The sequence below is a fragment of the Hyla sarda genome, chromosome 3 (assembly GCF_029499605.1).
Source record: "Hyla sarda isolate aHylSar1 chromosome 3, aHylSar1.hap1, whole genome shotgun sequence".
Lineage (NCBI taxonomy): Eukaryota > Metazoa > Chordata > Amphibia > Anura > Hylidae > Hyla > Hyla sarda.
Window position 1 is genome coordinate 447,710,210 of NC_079191.1, and position 22,205 is coordinate 447,732,414.

The following is a 22,205-nucleotide window of genomic DNA, read 5'->3' on the forward strand; positions in this document are numbered from 1 at the left end:
GGGGGGTCTCATACTTTACTGGGGGGTCTCATACTTTACTGGGGGGGGAGGGAGGTCTCATACTTTACTGGGGGGGGAGGGAGGTCTCATACTTTACTGGAGGGAGGTCTCATACTTTACTGGAGGGAGGTCTCATACTTTACTGGGGGGGGTAGGTCTCATACTTTACTTGGGGGGGGTCTCATACTTTACTGGGGGGGGGAGGTCTCATACTTTTCTTGGGGGGGGGTCTCATACTTTACTGGGGGGGTTCATACTGGGGGTTCTCATACTTTACTGGGGGGGTCCTACTTTACTGGGGGGTCTCATACTTTACTGGGGGGGTTCATACTGGGGGGTCTCATACTTTACTGGAGGGAGGTCTCATACTTTACTGGGGGGTCTCATACTTTACTGGGGGGTTCATACTGGGGGGTCTCATACTTTACTGGGGGGGTTCATACTGGGGGGTCTCATACTTTACTGGAGGGAGGTCTCATACTTTACTGGGGGTCTCATACTTTACTGGAGGGAGGTCTCATACTTTACTGGAGGGAGGTCTCATACTTTACTGGGGGTCTCATACTTTACTGGAGGGAGGTCTCATACTTTACTGGGGGGTCTCATACTTTACTGGGGGGTTCATACTGGGGGGTCTCATACTTTACTGGGGGGGTTCATACTGGGGGGTCTCATACTTTACTGGGGGGGTCTCATACTTTACTGGGGGTCTCATCCTTTCTTCTTCCCCAGGACTCCGTGTCTGGTCTGTCCGCTGCTGACTGGGCAGTCGCGGTTTGTTCCGCCATGAAGGGTAATGCTGGAGGCTCCGTCATTGTGGCTAATGGAACCGGGACCAGCGAGACCCTGGATGATGTTCTGCAGACCGCCATGGACTTTGCACAGAGGAAGCAGCAGGAGGAGGGAAGACAATAGAGAGGGGACCAGAACATTGGGGGACACTCCTAGGATTATGCCCCATTATGATGGATGCCCCCCCCCCCCCCCCCAGGACTGGGTCGGATATTTATATTGGCTCTGTGAGTTTTCACAATTCTGCTCAAGACTTGTCCTCCAGTCACAACCTGAGCTGCAGTCACCAGACTTAAGATGTTACAGCAGAATAGTGAGTGCAGCTCTGAAGGAAGAGAAATGTAACAGCTGAATAGTGAGTGCAGCTCTGAAGGAAGAGAAATGATGTAACAGCTGAATAGTGAGTGCAGCTCTGAAGGTGACCTCTGTATAATCAGGTATTATCCCCCAGAGCTGCACTCACTATTCTGCTGTGACATCATATCTTATCCTCCAGAGCTGCACTCACTATTCTGCTGTGACATCTTGTCTTATCCTCCAGAGCTTGCACTCACTATTCTGCTGTGACATCATGTATTATTCTCCAGAGCTGCACTCATTATTCTGCTGTGACATCATGTCTTATCCTCCAGATCTGCACTCACTATTCTGCTGTGACATCATGTATTATCCTCCAGATCTGCACTCACTATTCTGCTGTGACATCATATCTTATCCTCCAGAGCTGCACTCACTATTCTGCTGTGACATCATGTATTATTCTCCAGAGCTGCACTCACTATTCTGCTGTGACATCATGTATTATCCTCCAGATCTGCACTCACTATTCTGCTGTGACATCATGTCTTATCCTCTAGATCTGCACTCACTATTCTGCTGTGACATCATGTCTTCCATCATGCTGCATGGTCTGATCCGTCTTATTGCTGAGCTCTTAGATGTCCCTGTCAGTAGTGGCCTCTGTGGTTCCAAGGGGCAGCCAGCAGAATTATGAATGCAGCTCTGGATATGACCGGATCAGACATGAATAACTCCACATTAGTAAAGTGATGCAGCAGAACGTTCAGAATTTCATCTACTCTCTGATACATTGCTACGACTGCTCTGCTGTGACAGACAAGTGCGGCTCCTCCTGGTCACTGACTAGAGATGGGGTCCTCATGGACGGTAAGACCCTCGTCTGGGACGTTCTCCTGCTGGCCGGAGGGTCGGGGGTCTTTGCGCTGTTCTCCTATGGAGAATGTACAGATAAATGACTGCACTTAATATAGCTTGTTGTGTTTGTGGATATTGTTGTACTGTACCTTTAAGATGAGCCCGTTACTCATGCTGAAGCTGAAGGTGACCATAGATGGCGCCTTATGGGAGCTCGGCTGGATGGGGGGGAGGTGGAACGTCGTCAGCGGAACCTCTTCTACCTCAAATAAGGCCAAACGCTTCCTGAGCATCTGCTGGACCCGGAGCACTGCGGAGATAACAGGGTTAATTATAGATGTCATATAGAGAGCTGCCCCCTAGTGGTGGTGTATAGAGCACTGCAGAGATAACAGGGTTAATTATAGATGTCATATAGAGAGCTGCCCCCTAGTGGTGGTGTATGGAGCACTGCAGAGATAACAGGGTTAACTATAGATGTTATATAGAGAGCTGCCCCCTAGTGGTGTATAGAGCACTGCAGGGATAACAGGGTTAACTATAGATGTTATATAGAGAGCTGACCCCTAGTGGTGTATAGAGCACTGCAGAGATAACAGGGTTAATTATAGATGTCATATAGAGAGCTGCCCCCTAGTGGTGTATGGAGCACTGCAGAGATAACAGGGTTAATTATAGATGTCATATAGAGAGCTGCCCCCTAGTGGTGGTGTATGGAGCACTGCAGAGATAACAGGGTTAATTATAGATGTCATATAGAGAGCTGCCCCCTAGTGGTGTATGGAGCACTGCAGAGATAACAGGGTTAATTATAGATGTCATATAGAGAGCTGCCCCCTAGTGGTGGTGTATGGAGAACTGCAGAGATATCAGGGTTAATTATAGATGTCATATAGAGAGCTGCCCCCTAGTGGTGTATAGAGCACTGCAGGGATAACAGGGTTAACTATAGATGTTATATAGAGAGCTGACCCCTAGTGGTGTATAGAGCACTGCAGAGATAACAGGGTTAATTATAGATGTCATATAGAGAGCTGCCCCCTAGTGGTGTATGGAGCACTGCAGAGATAACAGGGTTAATTATAGATGTCATATAGAGAGCTGCCCCCTAGTGGTGGTGTATGGAGCACTGCAGAGATAACAGGGTTAATTATAGATGTCATATAGAGAGCTGCCCCCTAGTGGTGTATGGAGCACTGCAGAGATAACAGGGTTAATTATAGATGTCATATAGAGAGCTGCCCCCTAGTGGTGGTGTATGGAGAACTGCAGAGATATCAGGGTTAATTATAGATGTCATATAGAGAGCTGCCCCCTAGTGGTGTATGGAGCACTGCAGAGATAACAGGGTTAATTATAGATGTCATATAGAGAGCTGCCCCCTAGTGGTGTATAGAGCACTGCAGAGATATCAGGGTTAATTATAGATGTCATATAGAGAGCTGCCCCCTAGTGGTGTATAGAGCACTGCAGAGATATCAGGGTTAATTATAGATGTCATATAGAGAGCTGCCCCCTAGTGGTGTATAGAGCACTGCAGAGATATCAGGGTTAATTATAGATGTCATATAGAGAGCTGCCCCCTAGTGGTGTATAGAGCACTGCAGAGATATCAAGGTTAATTATAGATGTCATATAGAGAGCTGCCCCCCTAGTGGTGTATAGAGCACTGCAGAGATATCAGGGTTAATTATAGATGTCATATAGAGAGCTGCCCCCTAGTGGTGGTTTATGGAGCACTGCAGAGATATCAGGGTTAATTATAGATGTCATATAGAGAGCTGCCCCCTAGTGGTGTATGGAGCACTGCAGAGATATCAGGGTTAATTATAGATGTCATATAGAGAGCTGCCCCCTAGTGGTGTATGGAGCACTGCAGAGATATCAGGGTTAATTATAGATGTCATATAGAGAGCTGCCCCCTAGTGGTGGTGTAGAGAGCGCTGCAGAGATAACAGGGTTAATTATAGATGTCATATAGAGAGCTTCCCCCTAGTGGTGTATGGAGCACTGCAGAGATATCAGGGTTAATTATAGATGTCATATAGAGAGCTGCCCCCTAGTGGTGTATAGAGCACTGCAGAGATATCAGGGTTAATTATAGATGTCATATAGAGAGCTGCCCCCTAGTGGTGTATGGAGCATTGCAGAGATAACAGGGTTAATTATAGATGTCATATAGAGAGCTGCCCCCTAGTGGTGTATAGAACACTGCAGAGAGAACAGGGTTAATTATAGATGTCATATAGAGAGCTGCCCCCTAGTGGTGTATAGAGCACTGCAGAGATAACAGGGTTAATTATAGATGTCATATAGAGAGCTGCCCCCTAGTGGTGTATGGAGCATTGCAGAGATATCAGGGTTAATTATAGATGTCATATAGAGAGCTGCCCCCTAGTGGTGAATAGAGCACTGCAGAGATATCAGGGTTAATTATAGATGTCATATAGAGAGCTGCCCCCTAGTGGTGGTGTATAGAGCACTGCGGAGATATCAGGGTTAATTATAGATGTCATATAGAGAGCTGCCCCCTAGTGGTGTATAGAGCACTGCAGAGATATCAGGGTTAATTATAGATGTCATATAGAGAGCTGCCCCCTAGTGGTGTATAGAGCACTGCAGAGATAACAGGGTTAATTATAGATGTCATATAGAGAGCTGCCCCCTAGTGGTGTATGGAGCACTGCAGAGATATCAGGGTTAATTATAGATGTCATATAGAGAGCTGCCCCCTAGTGGTGTATAGAGCACTGCAGAGATAACAGGGTTAGTTATAGATGTCATATAGAGAGCTGCCCCCCTAGTGGTGTATAGAGCACTGCAGAGATAACAGGGTTAATTATAGATGTCATATAGAGAGCTGCCCCCTAGTGGTGTATAGAGCACTGCAGAGATATTAGGGTTAATTATAGATGTCATATAGAGAGCTGCCCCCTAGTGGTGGTGTATGGAGCACTGCAGAGATATCAGGGTTAATTATAGATGTCATATAGAGAGCTGCCCCCTAGTGGTGTATGGAGCACTGCAGAGATAACAGGGTTAGTTATAGATGTCATATAGAGAGCTGCCCCCTAGTGGTGTATAGAGCACTGCAGAGATAACAGGGTTAATTATAGATGTCATATAGAGAGCTGCCCCCTAGTGGTGTATGGAGCACTGCAGAGATATCAGGGTTAATTATAGATGTCATATAGAGAGCTGCCCCCTAGTGGTGGTGTATGGAGCACTGCAGAGATATCAGGGTTAATTATAGATGTCATATAGAGAGCTGCCCCCTAGTGGTGGTGTATGGAGCACTGCAGAGATAACAGGGTTAATTATAGATTTCATATAGAGAGCTGCCCCCTAGTGGTGTATAGAGCACTGCAGAGATAACAGGGTTAATTATAGATGTCATATAGAGAGCTGCCCCCTAGTGGTGTATGGAGCACTGCAGAGATAACAGGGTTAATTATAGATGTCATATAGAGAGCTGCCCCCTAGTGGTGTATGGAGCACTGCAGAGATATCAGGGTTAATTATAGATGTCATATAGAGAGCTGCCCCCTAGTGGTGGTGTATAGAGCACTGCAGAGATAACAGGGTTAATTATAGATGTCATATAGAGAGCTGCCCCCTAGTGGTGTATAGAGCACTGCAGAGATAACAGGGTTAATTATAGATGTCATATAGAGAGCTGCCCCCTAGTGGTGTATGGAGCACTGCAGAGATATCAGGGTTAATTATAGATGTCATATAGAGAGCTGCCCCCTAGTGGTGGTGTATGGAGCACTGCAGAGATAACAGGGTTAATTATAGATGTCATATAGAGAGCTGCCCCCTAGTGGTGTATGGAGCACTGCAGAGATAACAGGGTTAATTATAGATGTCATATAGAGAGCTGCCCCCTAGTGGTGTATAGAGCACTGCAGAGATATCAGGGTTAATTATAGATGTCATATAGAGAGCTGCCCCCTAGTGGTGTATGGAGCACTGCAGAGATAACAGGGTTAATTATAGATGTCACATAGAGAGCTGCCCCCTAGTGGTGTATAGAGCACTGCAGAGATATCAGGGTTAATTATAGATGTCATATAGAGAGCTGCCCCCTAGTGGTGTATAGAGCACTGCAGAGATAACAGGGTTAATTATAGATGTCATATAGAGAGCTGCCCCCTAGTGGTGTATGGAGCACTGCAGAGATATCAGGGTTAATTATAGATGTCATATAGAGAGCTGCCCCCTAGTGGTGGTGTATAGAGCACTGCAGAGATAACAGGGTTAATTATAGATGTCATATAGAGAGCTGCCCCCTAGTGGTGTATAGAGCACTGCAGAGATATCAGGGTTAATTATAGATGTCATATAGAGAGCTGCCCCCTAGTGGTGTATAGAGCACTGCAGAGATATCAGGGTTAATTATAGATGTCATATAGAGAGCTGCCCCCTAGTGGTGTATGGAGCACTGCAGAGATATCAGGGTTAATTATAGATGTCATATAGAGAGCTGCCCCCTAGTGGTGTATAGAGCACTGCAGAGATATCAGGGTTAATTATAGATGTCATATAGAGAGCTGCCCCCTAGTGGTGTATAGAGCACTGCAGAGATATCAGGGTTAATTATAGATGTCATATAGAGAGCTGCCCCCTAGTGGTGTATAGAGCACTGCAGAGATATCAGGGTTAATTATAGATGTCATATAGAGAGCTGCCCCCTAGTGGTGTATAGAGCACTGCAGAGATAACAGGGTTAATTATAGATGTCATATAGAGAGCTGCCCCCTAGTGGTGTATAGAGCACTGCAGAGATAACAGGGTTAATTATAGATGTCATATAGAGAGCTGCCCCCTAGTGGTGTATGGAGCACTGCAGAGATATCAGGGTTAATTATAGATGTCATATAGAGAGCTGCCCCCTAGTGGTGTATAGAGCACTGCAGAGATATCAGGGTTAATTATAGATGTCATATAGAGAGCTGCCCCCTAGTGGTGTATAGAGCACTGCAGAGATATCAGGGTTAATTATAGATGTCATATAGAGAGCTGCCCCCTAGTGGTGGTGTATAGAGCACTGCAGAGATAACAGGGTTAATTATAGATGTCATATAGAGAGCTGCCCCCTAGTGGTGTATGGAGCACTGCAGAGATATCAGGGTTAATTATAGATGTCATATAGAGAGCTGCCCCCTAGTGGTGTATGGAGCACTGCAGAGATAACAGGGTTAATTATAGATGTTCTATAGAGAGCTGCCCCCTAGTGGTGTATGGAGCACTGCAGAGATAACAGGGTTAATTATATTATAGATGTCATATAGAGAGCTGCCCCCTAGTGGTGGTGTATAGAGCACTGCAGAGATAACAGGGTTAATTATAGATGTCATATAGAGAGCTGCCCCCTAGTGGTGTATGGAGCACTGCAGAGATAACAGGGTTAATTATAGATGTCATATAGAGAGCTGCCCCCTAGTGGTGGTGTATGGAGCACTGCAGAGATAACAGGGTTAATTATAGATGTTCTATAGAGAGCTGCCCCCTAGTGGTGTATGGAGCACTGCAGAGATATCAGGGTTAATTATAGATGTCATATAGAGAGCTGCCCCCTAGTGGTGTATAGAGAACTGCAGAGATATCAGGGTTAATTATAGATGTCATATAGAGAGCTGCCCCCTAGTGGTGTATGGAGCACTGCAGAGATAACAGGGTTAATTATAGATGTCATATAGAGAGCTGCCCCCTAGTGGTGTATAGAGCACTGCAGAGATATCAGGGTTAATTATAGATGTCATATAGAGAGCTGCCCCCTAGTGGTGTATAGAGCACTGCAGAGATATCAGGGTTAATTATAGATGTCATTTAGAGAGCTGCCCCCTAGTGGTGTATAGAGCACTGCTGGAGATATCAGGGTTAATTATAGATGTCATATAGAGAGCTGCCCCCTAGTGGTGTATAGAGCACTGCAGAGATATCAGGGTTAATTATAGATGTCATATAGAGAGCTGCCCCCTAGTGGTGTATAGAGCACTGCAGAGATAACAGGGTTAATTATAGATGTCATATAGAGAGCTGCCCCCTAGTGGTGTATGGAGCACTGCAGAGATATCAGGGTTAATTATAGATGTTATATAGAGAGCTGCCCCCTAGTGGTGTATGGAGCACTGCAGAGATAACAGGGTTAATTATAGATGTCATATAGAGAGCTGCCCCCTAGTGGTGGTGTATGGAGCACTGCAGAGATAACAGGGTTAATTATAGATGTCATATAGAGAGCTGCCCCCTAGTGGTGTATGGAGCACTGCAGAGATAACAGGGTTAATTATAGATGTCATATAGAGAGCTGCCCCCTAGTGGTGTATAGAGCACTGCAGAGATAACAGGGTTAATTATAGATGTCATATAGAGAGCTGCCCCCTAGTGGTGGTGTATAGAGCACTGCAGAGATATCAGGGTTAATTATAGATGTCATATAGAGAGCTGCCCCCTAGTGGTGTATAGAGCACTGCAGAGATAACAGGGTTAATTATAGATGTCATATAGAGAGCTGCCCCCTAGTGGTGGTGTATAGAGCACTGCAGAGATAACAGGGTTAATTATAGATGTCATATAGAGAACTGCCCCCTAGTGGTGGTGTATGGAGCACTGCAGGGATAACAGGGTTAACTATAGATGTTATATAGAGAGCTGCCCCCTAGTGGTGGTGTATGGAGCACTGCGGAGATAACAGGGTTAATTATAGATGTCATATAGAGAGCTGCCCCCTAGTGGTGTATGGAGCACTGCGGAGATAACAGGGTTAATTATAGATGTCATATAGAGAACTGCCCCCTAGTGGTGTATAGAGCACTGCAGAGATATCAGGGTTAATTATAGATGTCATATAGAGAGCTGCCCCTAGTGGTGTATAGAGCACTGCAGAGATATCAGGGTTAATTATAGATGTCATATAGAGAGCTGCCCCCTAGTGGTGGTGTATGGAGCACTGCAGGGATAACAGGGTTAACTATAGATGTTATATAGAGAGCTGCCCCCTAGTGGTGGTGTATGGAGCACTGCGGAGATAACAGGGTTAATTATAGATGTCATATAGAGAGCTGCCCCCTAGTGGTGTATGGAGCACTGCGGAGATAACAGGGTTAATTATAGATGTCATATAGAGAGCTGCCCCCTAGTGGTGTATAGAGCACTGCAGAGATAACAAGGTTAATTATAGATGTCATATAGAGAGCTGCCCCCTAGTGGTGGTGTATAGAGCACTGCAGAGATAACAGGGTTAATTATAGATGTCATATAGAGAGCTGCCCCCTAGTGGTGTATAGAGCACTGCAGAGATATCAGGGTTAATTATAGATGTCATATAGAGAGCTGCCCCCTAGTGGTGGTGTATGGAGCACTGCAGAGATAACAGGGTTAATTATAGATGTCATATAGAGAGCTGCCCCCTAGTGGTGTATAGAGCACTGCAGAGATATCAGGGTTAATTATAGATGTCATATAGAGAGCTGCCCCCTAGTGGTGTATAGAGCACTGCAGAGATATCAGGGTTAATTATAGATGTTATATAGAGAGCTGCCCCCTAGTGGTGTATAGAGCACTGCAGAGATAACAGGGTTAATTATAGATGTTATATAGAGAGCTGCCCCCTAGTGGTGTATAGAGCACTGCAGAGATATCAGGGTTAATTATAGATGTCATATAGAGAGCTGCCCCCTAGTGGTGTATAGAGCACTGCAGAGATATCAGGGTTAAATATAGATGTCATATAGATAGCTGCCCCCTAGTGGTGTATAGAGCACTGCAGAGATATCAGGGTTAATTATAGATGTTATATAGAGAGCTGCCCCCTAGTGGTGTATAGAGCACTGCAGAGATATCAGGGTTAATTATAGATGTCATATAGAGAGCTGCCCCCTAGTGGTGTATAGAGCACTGCAGAGATATCAGGGTTAATTATAGATGTCATATAGAGAGCTGCCCCCTAGTGGTGTATAGAGCACTGCAGAGATATCAGGGTTAATTATAGATGTTATATAGAGAGCTGCCCCCTAGTGGTGTATAGAGCACTGCAGAGATATCAGGGTTAATTATAGATGTCATATAGAGAGCTGCCCCCTAGTGGTGTATAGAGCACTGCAGAGATATCAGGGTTAATTATAGATGTCATATAGAGAGCTGCCCCCTAGTGGTGTATAGAGCACTGCAGAGATAACAGGGTTAATTATAGATGTTATATAGAGAGCTGCCCCCTAGTGGTGTATAGAGCACTGCAGAGATATCAGGGTTAATTATAGATGTCATATAGAGAGCTGCCCCCTAGTGGTGTATAGAGCACTGCAGAGATATCAGGGTTAATTATAGATGTCATATAGAGAGCTGCCCCCTAGTGGTGTATAGAGCACTGCAGAGATATCAGGGTTAATTATAGATGTTATATAGAGAGCTGCCCCCTAGTGGTGTATAGAGCACTGCAGAGATATCAGGGTTAATTATAGATGTCATATAGAGAGCTGCCCCCTAGTGGTGTATGGAGCACTGCAGAGATAACAGGGTTAATTATAGATGTCATATAGAGAGCTGCCCCCTAGTGGTGGTGTATGGAGCACTGCAGAGATAACAGGGTTAATTATAGTTGTCATATAGAGAGCTGCCCCCTAGTGGTGTATAGAGCACTGCAGAGATAACAGGGTTAATTATAGATGTCATATAGAGAGCTGCCCCCTAGTGGTGTATGGAGCACTGCAGAGATAACAGGGTTAATTATAGATGTCATATAGAGAGCTGCCCCCTAGTGGTGTATAGAGCGCTGCAGAGATAACAGGGTTAATTATAGATGTCATATAGAGAGCTGCCCCCTAGTGGTGTATAGAGCACTGCAGAGATAACAGGGTTAATTATAGATGTCATATAGAGAGCTGCCCCCTAGTGGTGTATAGAGCACTGCAGAGATATCAGGGTTAATTATAGATGTCATATAGAGAGCTGCCCCCTAGTGGTGGTGTATGGAGCACTGCAGAGATAACAGGGTTAATTATAGATGTCATATAGAGAGCTGCCCCCTAGTGGTGTATAGAGCACTGCAGAGATATCAGGGTTAATTATAGATGTCATATAGAGAGCTGCCCCCTAGTGGTTTATAGAGCACTGCAGAGATATCAGGGTTAATTATAGATGTCATATAGAGAGCTGCCCCCTAGTGGTGTATGGAGCACTGCAGAGATAACAGGGTTAATTATAGATGTCATATAGAGAGCTGCCCCCTAGTGGTGTATAGAGCACTGCAGAGATATCAGGGTTAATTATAGATGTCATATAGAGAGCTGCCCCCTAGTGGTGTATAGAGCACTGCAGAGATATCAGGGTTAATTATAGATGTCATATAGAGAGCTGCCCCTAGTGGTGTATGGAGCACTGCAGAGATATCAGGGTTAATTATAGATGTCATATAGAGAGCTGCCCCCTAGTGGTGTATGGAGCACTGCAGAGATAACAGGGTTAATTATAGATGTCATATAGAGAGCTGCCCCCTAGTGGTGAATAGAGCACTGCAGAGATAACAGGGTTAATTATAGATGTCATTATAGAGAGCTGCCCCCTAGTGGTGTATGGAGCACTGCAGAGATAACAGGGTTAATTATAGATGTCATATAGAGAGCTGCCCCCTAGTGGTGTATGGAGCACTGCAGAGAGAACAGGGTTAATTATAGATGTCATATAGAGAGCTGCCCCCTAGTGGTGTATGGAGCACTGCAGAGATATCAGGGTTAATTATAGATGTCATATAGAGAGCTGCCCCCTAGTGTGGTGTATGGAGCACTGCAGAGATAACAGGGTTAATTATAGATGTCATATAGAGAGCTGCCCCCTAGTGGTGTATAGAGCACTGCAGAGATATCAGGGTTAATTATAGATGTCATATAGAGAGCTGCCCCCTAGTGGTGTATGGAGCACTGCAGAGATAACAGGGTTAATTATAGATGTCATATAGAGAGCTGCCCCCTAGTGGTGTATGGAGCACTGCAGAGATAACAGGGTTAATTATAGATGTCATATAGAGAGCTGCCCCCTAGTGGTGTATGGAGCACTGCAGAGATATCAGGGTTAATTATAGATGTCATATAGAGAGCTGCCCCCTAGTGGTGGTGTATGGAGCACTGCAGAGATAACAGGGTTAATTATAGATGTCATATAGAGAGCTGCCCCCTAGTGGTGTATGGAGCACTGTAGAGAGAACAGGGTTAATTATAGATGTCATATAGAGAGCTGCCCCCTAGTGGTGGTGTATAGAGCACTGCAGAGATATCAGGGTTAATTATAGATGTCATATAGAGAGCTGCCCCCTAGTGGTGTATGGAGCACTGCAGAGATAACAGGGTTAATTATAGATGTCATATAGAGAGCTGCCCCCTAGTGGTGTATGGAGCATTGCAGAGATATCAGGGTTAATTATAGATGTCATATAGAGAGCTGCCCCCTAGTGGTGTATAGAGCACTGCAGAGATAACAGGGTTAATTATAGATGTCATATAGAGAGCTGCCCCCTAGTGGTGGTGTATGGAGCACTGCAGAGATATTAGGGTTAATTATAGATGTCATATAGAGAGCTGCCCCCTAGTGGTGTATAGAGCACTGCAGAGATAACAGGGTTAATTATAGATGTCATATAGAGAGCTGCCCCCTAGTGGTGTATGGAGCACTGCAGAGATAACAGGGTTAATTATAGATGTCATATAGAGAGCTGCCCCCTAGTGGTGGTGTATGGAGCACTGCAGAGAGAACAGGGTTAATTATAGATGTCATATAGAGAGCTGCCCCCTAGTGGTGTATGGAGCACTGCAGAGATATCAGGGTTAATTATAGATGTCATATAGAGAGCTGCCCCCTAGTGGTGTATAGAGCACTGCAGAGATATCAGGGTTAATTATAGATGTCATATAGAGAGCTGCCCCCTAGTGGTGGTGTATGGAGCACTGCAGAGATATCAGGGTTAATTATAGATGTTATATAGAGAGCTGCCCCCTAGTGGTGAATAGAGCACTGCAGAGATAACAGGGTTAATTATAGATGTCATATAGAGAGCTGCCCCCTAGTGGTGGTGTATGGAGCACTGCAGAGATAACAGGGTTAATTATAGATGTCATATAGAGAGCTGCCCCCTAGTGGTGGTGTATGGAGCACTGCAGAGATATCAGGGTTAATTATAGATGTCATATAGAGAGCTGCCCCCTAGTGGTGTATAGAGCACTGCAGAGATAACAGGGTTAATTATAGATGTCATATAGAGAGCTGCCCCCTAGTGGTGGTGTATAGAGCACTGCAGAGATAACAGGGTTAATTATAGATGTCATATAGAGAGCTGCCCCCTAGTGGTGTATGGAGCACTGCAGAGATAACAGGGTTAATTATAGATGTCATATAGAGAGCTGCCCCCTAGTGGTGTATAGAGCACTGCAGAGATAACAGGGTTAATTATAGATGTCATATAGAGAGCTGCCCCCTAGTGGTGTATAGAGCACTGTGGAGATATCAGGGTTAATTATAGATGTCATATAGAGAGCTGCCCCCTAGTGGTGGTGTATAGAGCACTGCAGAGATATCAGGGTTAATTATAGATGTCATATAGAGAGCTGCCCCCTAGTGGTGTATAGAGCACTGCAGAGATATCAGGGTTAATTATAGATGTCATATAGAGAGCTGCCCCCTAGTGGTGTATAGAGCACTGCGGAGATATCAGGGTTAATTATAGATGTCATATAGAGAGCTGCCCCCTAGTGGTGTATAGAGCACTGCAGAGATAACAGGGTTAATTATAGATGTCATATAGAGAGCTGCCCCCTAGTGGTGTATAGAGCACTGCAGAGATATCAGGGTTAATTATAGATGTCATATAGAGAGCTGCCCCCTAGTGGTGTATGGAGCACTGCGGAGATATCAGGGTTAATTATAGATGTCATATAGAGAGCTGCCCCCTAGTGGTGTATAGAGCACTGCAGAGATAACAGGGTTAATTATAGATGTCATATAGAGAGCTGCCCCCTAGTGGTGTATGGAGCACTGCAGAGATATCAGGGTTAATTATAGATGTCATATAGAGAGCTGCCCCCTAGTGGTGTATAGAGCACTGCAGAGATAACAGGGTTAATTATAGATGTCATATAGAGAACTGCCCCCTAGTGGTGTATAGAGCACTGCGGAGATAACAGGGTTAATTATAGATGTCATATAGAGAGCTGCCCCCTAGTGGTGTATAGAGCACTGCAGAGATAACAGGGTTAATTATAGATGTCATATAGAGAGCTGCCCCCTAGTGGTGTATGGAGCACTGCAGAGATAACAGGGTTAATTATAGATGTCATATAGAGAGCTGCCCCCTAGTGGTGTATAGAGCACTGCAGAGATATCAGGGTTAATTATAGATGTCATATAGAGAGCTGCCCCCTAGTGGTGGTGTATGGAGCACTGCAGAGATAACAGGGTTAATTATAGATGTCATATAGAGAGCTGCCCCCTAGTGGTGGTGTATGGAGCACTGCAGAGATATCAGGGTTAATTATAGATGTCATATAGAGAGCTGCCCCCTAGTGGTGTATGGAGCACTGCAGAGATATCAGGGTTAATTATAGATGTCATATAGAGAGCTGCCCCCTAGTGGTGTATGGAGCACTGCAGAGATATCAGGGTTAATTATAGATGTCATATAGAGAGCTGCCCCCTAGTGGTGTATGGAGCATTGCAGAGATAACAGGGTTAATTATAGATGTCATATAGAGAGCTGCCCCCTAGTGGTGTATGGAGCACTGCAGAGATAACAGGGTTAATTATAGATGTCATATAGAGAGCTGCCCCCTAGTGGTGTATAGAGCACTGCAGAGATATCAGGGTTAATTATAGATGTCATATAGAGAGCTGCCCCCTAGTGGTGGTGTATGGAGCACTGCAGAGAGAACAGGGTTAATTATAGATGTCATATAGAGAGCTGCCCCCTAGTGGTGTATAGAGCACTGCAGAGATATCAGGGTTAATTATAGATGTCATATAGAGAGCTGCCCCCTAGTGGTGGTGTATGGAGCACTGCAGAGAGAACAGGGTTAATTATAGATGTCATATAGAGAGCTGCCCCCTAGTGGTGTATAGAGCACTGCAGAGATAACAGGGTTAATTATAGATGTCATATAGAGAGCTGCCCCCTAGTGGTGTATAGAGCACTGCAGAGATATCAGGGTTAATTATAGATGTCATATAGAGAGCTGCCCCCTAGTGGTGTATAGAGCACTGCAGAGAGAACAGGGTTAATTATAGATGTCATATAGAGAGCTGCCCCCTAGTGGTGGTGTATAGAGCACTGCAGAGATATCAGGGTTAATTATAGATGTCATATAGAGAGCTGCCCCCTAGTGGTGTATGGAGCACTGCAGAGATAACAGGGTTAATTATAGATGTCATATAGAGAGCTGCCCCCTAGTGGTGTATGGAGCATTGCAGAGATATCAGGGTTAATTATAGATGTCATATAGAGAGCTGCCCCCTAGTGGTGTATAGAGCACTGCAGAGATAACAGGGTTAATTATAGATGTCATATAGAGAGCTGCCCCCTAGTGGTGGTGTATGGAGCACTGCAGAGATATTAGGGTTAATTATAGATGTCATATAGAGAGCTGCCCCCTAGTGGTGTATAGAGCACTGCAGAGATAACAGGGTTAATTATAGATGTCATATAGAGAGCTGCCCCCTAGTGGTGTATGGAGCACTGCAGAGATATCAGGGTTAATTATAGATGTTATATAGAGAGCTGCCCCCTAGTGGTGAATAGAGCACTGCAGAGATAACAGGGTTAATTATAGATGTCATATAGAGAGCTGCCCCCTAGTGGTGGTGTATGGAGCACTGCAGAGATATCAGGGTTAATTATAGATGTCATATAGAGAGCTGCCCCCTAGTGGTGTATAGAGCACTGCAGAGATAACAGGGTTAATTATAGATGTCATATAGAGAGCTGCCCCCTAGTGGTGTATGGAGCACTGTGGAGATAACAGGGTTAATTATAGATGTCATATAGAGAGCTGCCCCCTAGTGGTGGTGTATAGAGCACTGCAGAGATAACAGGGTTAATTATAGATGTCATATAGAGAGCTGTCCCCTAGTGGTGTATGGAGCACTGCAGAGATAACAGGGTTAATTATAGATGTCATATAGAGAGCTGCCCCCTAGTGGTGTATAGAGCACTGCAGAGATAACAGGGTTAATTATAGATGTCATATAGAGAGCTGCCCCCTAGTGGTGTATAGAGCACTGTGGAGATATCAGGGTTAATTATAGATGTCATATAGAGAGCTGCCCCCTAGTGGTGGTGTATGGAGCACTGCAGAGATAACAGGGTTAATTATAGATGTCATATAGAGAGCTGCCCCCTAGTGGTGTATAGAGCACTGCAGAGATATCAGGGTTAATTATAGATGTCATATAGAGAGCTGCCCCCTAGTGGTGTATAGAGCACTGCGGAGATATCAGGGTTAATTATAGATGTCATATAGAGAGCTGCCCCCTAGTGGTGTATAGAGCACTGCAGAGATAACAGGGTTAATTATAGATGTCATATAGAGAGCTGCCCCCTAGTGGTGTATAGAGCACTGCAGAGATATCAGGGTTAATTATAGATGTCATATAGAGAGCTGCCCCCTAGTGGTGTATGGAGCACTGCGGAGATATCAGGGTTAATTATAGATGTCATATAGAGAGCTGCCCCCTAGTGGTGTATAGAGCACTGCAGAGATAACAGGGTTAATTATAGATGTCATATAGAGAACTGCCCCCTAGTGGTGTATAGAGCACTGCGGAGATAACAGGGTTAATTATAGATGTCATATAGAGAGCTGCCCCCTAGTGGTGTATAGAGCACTGCAGAGATAACAGGGTTAATTATAGATGTCATATAGAGAGCTGCCCCCTAGTGGTGTATGGAGCACTGCAGAGATAACAGGGTTAATTATAGATGTCATATAGAGAGCTGCCCCCTAGTGGTGTATAGAGCACTGCAGAGATATCAGGGTTAATTATAGATTTCATATAGAGAGCTGCCCCCTAGTGGTGTATGGAGCACTGCAGAGAGAACAGGGTTAATTATAGATTTCATATAGAGAGCTGCCCTCTAGTGGTGTATAGAGCACTGCAGAGATATCAGGGTTAATTATAGATGTCATATAGAGAGCTGCCCCCTAGTGGTGTATAGAGCACTGCAGAGATATCAGGGTTAATTATAGATGTCATATAGAGAGCTGCCCCCTAGTGGTGTATAGAGCACTGCAGAGATATCAGGGTTAATTATAGATGTCATATAGAGAGCTGCCCCCTAGTGGTGTATAGAGCACTGCAGAGATAACAGGGTTAATTATAGATTTCATATAGAGAGCTGCCCCCTAGTGGTGTATGGAGCACTGCAGAGATATCAGGGTTAATTATAGATGTCATATAGAGAGCTGCCCCCTAGTGGTGTATAGAGCACTGCAGAGATAACAGGGTTAATTATAGATGTCATATAGAGAGCTGCCCCCTAGTGGTGTATAGAGCACTGCAGAGATAACAGGGTTAATTATAGATGTCATATAGAGAGCTGCCCCCTAGTGGTGTATGGAGCACTGCAGAGATATCAGGGTTAATTATAGATGTCATATAGAGAGCTGCCCCCTAGTGGTGTATAGAGCACTGCAGAGATATCAGGGTTAATTATAGATGTCATATAGAGAGCTGCCCCCTAGTGGTGTATAGAGCACTGCAGAGATATCAGGGTTAATTATAGATGTCATATAGAGAGCTGCCCCCTAGTGGTGGTGTATAGAGCACTGCAGAGATAACAGGGTTAATTATAGATGTCATATAGAGAGCTGCCCCCTAGTGGTGTATGGAGCACTGCAGAGATATCAGGGTTAATTATAGATGTCATATAGAGAGCTGCCCCCTAGTGGTGTATGGAGCACTGCAGAGATAACAGGGTTAATTATAGATGTCATATAGAGAGCTGCCCCCTAGTGGTGTATGGAGCACTGCAGAGATAACAGGGTTAATTATAGATGTCATATAGAGAGCTGCCCCCTAGTGGTGTATAGAGCACTGCAGAGATATCAGGGTTAATTATAGATGTCATATAGAGAGCTGCCCCCTAGTGGTGTATGGAGCACTGCAGAGATAACAGGGTTAATTATAGATGTCATATAGAGAGCTGCCCCCTAGTGGTGGTGTATGGAGCACTGCAGAGATAACAGGGTTAATTATAGATGTTCTATAGAGAGCTGCCCCCTAGTGGTGTATGGAGCACTGCAGAGATATCAGGGTTAATTATAGATGTCATATAGAGAGCTGCCCCCTAGTGGTGTATAGAGAACTGCAGAGATATCAGGGTTAATTATAGATGTCATATAGAGAGCTGCCCCCTAGTGGTGTATGGAGCACTGCAGAGATAACAGGGTTAATTATAGATGTCATATAGAGAGCTGCCCCCTAGTGGTGTATAGAGCACTGCAGAGATATCAGGGTTAATTATAGATGTCATTTAGAGAGCTGCCCCCTAGTGGTGTATAGAGCACTGCAGAGATATCAGGGTTAATTATAGATGTCATATAGAGAGCTGCCCCCTAGTGGTGTATAGAGCACTGCAGAGATATCAGGGTTAATTATAGATGTCATATAGAGAGCTGCCCCCTAGTGGTGGTGTATAGAGCACTGCAGAGATAACAGGGTTAATTATAGATGTCATATAGAGAGCTGCCCCCTAGTGGTGTATGGAGCACTGCAGAGATATCAGGGTTAATTATAGATGTCATATAGAGAGCTGCCCCCTAGTGGTGTATAGAGCACTGCAGAGATAACAGGGTTAATTATAGATGTCATATAGAGAGCTGCCCCCTAGTGGTGTATGGAGCACTGCAGAGATATCAGGGTTAATTATAGATGTTATATAGAGAGCTGCCCCCTAGTGGTGTATGGAGCACTGCAGAGATAACAGGGTTAATTATAGATGTCATATAGAGAGCTGCCCCCTAGTGGTGGTGTATGGAGCACTGCAGAGATAACAGGGTTAATTATAGATGTCATATAGAGAGCTGCCCCCTAGTGGTGTATGGAGCACTGCAGAGATAACAGGGTTAATTATAGATGTCATATAGAGAGCTGCCCCCTAGTGGTGTATAGAGCACTGCAGAGATAACAGGGTTAATTATAGATGTCATATAGAGAGCTGCCCCCTAGTGGTGGTGTATAGAGCACTGCAGAGATATCAGGGTTAATTATAGATGTCATATAGAGAGCTGCCCCCTAGTGGTGTATAGAGCACTGCAGAGATAACAGGGTTAATTATAGATGTCATATAGAGAGCTGCCCCCTAGTGGTGGTGTATAGAGCACTGCAGAGATAACAGGGTTAATTATAGATGTCATATAGAGAACTGCCCCCTAGTGGTGGTGTATGGAGCACTGCAGAGATAACAGGGTTAATTATAGATGTCATATAGAGAACTGCCCCCTAGTGGTGTATAGAGCACTGCAGAGATATCAGGGTTAATTATAGATGTCATATAGAGAGCTGCCCCCTAGTGGTGGTGTATGGAGCACTGCAGGGATAACAGGGTTAACTATAGATGTTATATAGAGAGCTGCCCCCTAGTGGTGTATGGAGCACTGCGGAGATAACAGGGTTAATTATAGATGTCATATAGAGAGCTGCCCCCTAGTGGTGTATGGAGCACTGCGGAGATAACAGGGTTAATTATAGATGTCATATAGAGAGCTGCCCCCTAGTGGTGTATAGAGCACTGCAGAGATAACAAGGTTAATTATAGATGTCATATAGAGAGCTGCCCCCTAGTGGTGGTGTATAGAGCACTGCAGAGATATCAGGGTTAATTATAGATGTCATATAGAGAGCTGCCCCCTAGTGGTGGTGTATGGAGCACTGCAGAGATAACAGGGTTAATTATAGATGTCATATAGAGAGCTGCCCCCTAGTGGTGTATAGAGCACTGCGGAGATATCAGGGTTAATTATAGATGTCATATAGAGAGCTGCCCCCTAGTGGTGTATAGAGCACTGCAGAGATAACAGGGTTAATTATAGATGTCATATAGAGAGCTGCCCCCTAGTGGTGTATAGAGCACTGCAGAGATATCAGGGTTAATTATAGATGTTATATAGAGAGCTGCCCCCTAGTGGTGTATAGAGCACTGCAGAGATATCAGGGTTAATTATAGATGTCATATAGAGAGCTGCCCCCTAGTGGTGTATAGAGCACTGCAGAGATATCAGGGTTAATTATAGATGTCATATAGAGAGCTGCCCCCTAGTGGTGTATAGAGCACTGCAGAGATATCAGGGTTAATTATAGATGTTATATAGAGAGCTGCCCCCTAGTGGTGTATAGAGCACTGCAGAGATATCAGGGTTAATTATAGATGTTATATAGAGAGCTGCCCCCTAGTGGTGTATAGAGCACTGCAGAGATAACAGGGTTAATTATAGATGTTATATAGAGAGCTGCCCCCTAGTGGTGTATAGAGCACTGCAGAGATATCAGGGTTAATTATAGATGTCATATAGAGAGCTGCCCCCTAGTGGTGTATGGAGCACTGCAGAGATATCAGGGTTAATTATAGATGTCATATAGAGAGCTGCCCCCTAGTGGTGTATAGAGCACTGCAGAGATAACAGGGTTAATTATAGTTGTCATATAGAGAGCTGCCCCCTAGTGGTGTATAGAGCACTGCAGAGATAACAGGGTTAATTATAGATGTCATATAGAGAGCTGCCCCCTAGTGGTGTATGGAGCACTGCAGAGATAACAGGGTTAATTATAGATGTCATATAGAGAGCTGCCCCCTAGTGGTGTATAGAGCGCTGCAGAGATAACAGGGTTAATTATAGATGTCATATAGAGAGCTGCCCCTAGTGGTGTATAGAGCACTGCAGAGATAACAGGGTTAATTATAGATGTCATATAGAGAGCTGCCCCCTAGTGGTGTATAGAGCACTGCAGAGATATCAGGGTTAATTATAGATGTCATATAGAGAGCTGCCCCCTAGTGGTGGTGTATAGAGCACTGCAGAGATATCAGGGTTAATTATAGATGTCATATAGAGAGCTGCCCCCTAGTGGTGGTGTATAGAGCACTGCAGAGATATCAGGGTTAATTATAGATGTCATATAGAGAGCTGCCCCCTAGTGGTTTATAGAGCACTGCAGAGATAACAGGGTTAATTATAGATGTCATATAGAGAGCTGCCCCCTAGTGGTGTATGGAGCACTGCAGAGAGAACAGGGTTAATTATAGATGTCATATAGAGAGCTGCCCCCTAGTGGTGGTGTATGGAGCACTGCAGAGATATCAGGGTTAATTATAGATGTCATATAGAGAGCTGCCCCCTAGTGGTGTATGGAGCACTGCAGAGATATCAGGGTTAATTATAGATGTCATATAGAGAGCTGCCCCCTAGTGGTGTATGGAGCACTGCAGAGATAACAGGGTTAATTATAGATGTCATATAGAGAGCTGCCCCCTAGTGGTGTATGGAGCACTGCAGAGATAACAGGGTTAATTATAGATGTCATATAGAGAGCTGCCCCCTAGTGGTGTATGGAGCACTGCAGAGATATCAGGGTTAATTATAGATGTCATATAGAGAGCTGCCCCCTAGTGGTGTATGGAGCACTGCAGAGATATCAGGGTTAATTATAGATGTCATATAGAGAGCTGCCCCCTAGTGGTGGTGTATGGAGCACTGCAGAGATAACAGGGTTAATTATAGATGTCATATAGAGAGCTGCCCCCTAGTGGTGTATAGAGCACTGCAGAGATATCAGGGTTAATTATAGATGTCATATAGAGAGCTGCCCCCTAGTGGTGTATGGAGCACTGCAGAGATAACAGGGTTAATTATAGATGTCATATAGAGAGCTGCCCCCTAGTGGTGTATGGAGCACTGCAGAGAGAACAGGGTTAATTATAGATGTCATATAGAGAGCTGCCCCCTAGTGGTGGTGTATAGAGCACTGCAGAGATATCAGGGTTAATTATAGATGTCATATAGAGAGCTGCCCCCTAGTGGTGTATGGAGCACTGCAGAGATAACAGGGTTAATTATAGATGTCATATAGAGAGCTGCCCCCTAGTGGTGTATGGAGCATTGCAGAGATATCAGGGTTAATTATAGATGTCATATAGAGAGCTGCCCCCTAGTGGTGTATAGAGCACTGCAGAGATAACAGGGTTAATTATAGATGTCATATAGAGAGCTGCCCCCTAGTGG

At 44.7% G+C, this 22,205-nt stretch overlaps 1 protein-coding gene across 1 annotated transcript in view; it reads right to left on the reverse strand.

Moving 5' to 3' along the window:
- Window positions 1-1,208: 1,208 nt before the first annotated feature.
- The window catches only part of LOC130361095 (uncharacterized), an 85,826-nt gene continuing 64,829 nt past the window's right edge, over window positions 1,209-22,205 (reverse strand). Inside the window, exons 19-20 of the mRNA XM_056563661.1 lie at window positions 2,097-2,257; window positions 1,209-2,023 (exon numbers count right to left, since the gene is read on the reverse strand). Coding sequence (XP_056419636.1) covers window positions 1,886-2,023; window positions 2,097-2,257 — 299 coding nt within the window. The 3' untranslated portion in view covers window positions 1,209-1,885. The remainder of the gene's footprint in view (window positions 2,024-2,096; window positions 2,258-22,205) is intronic.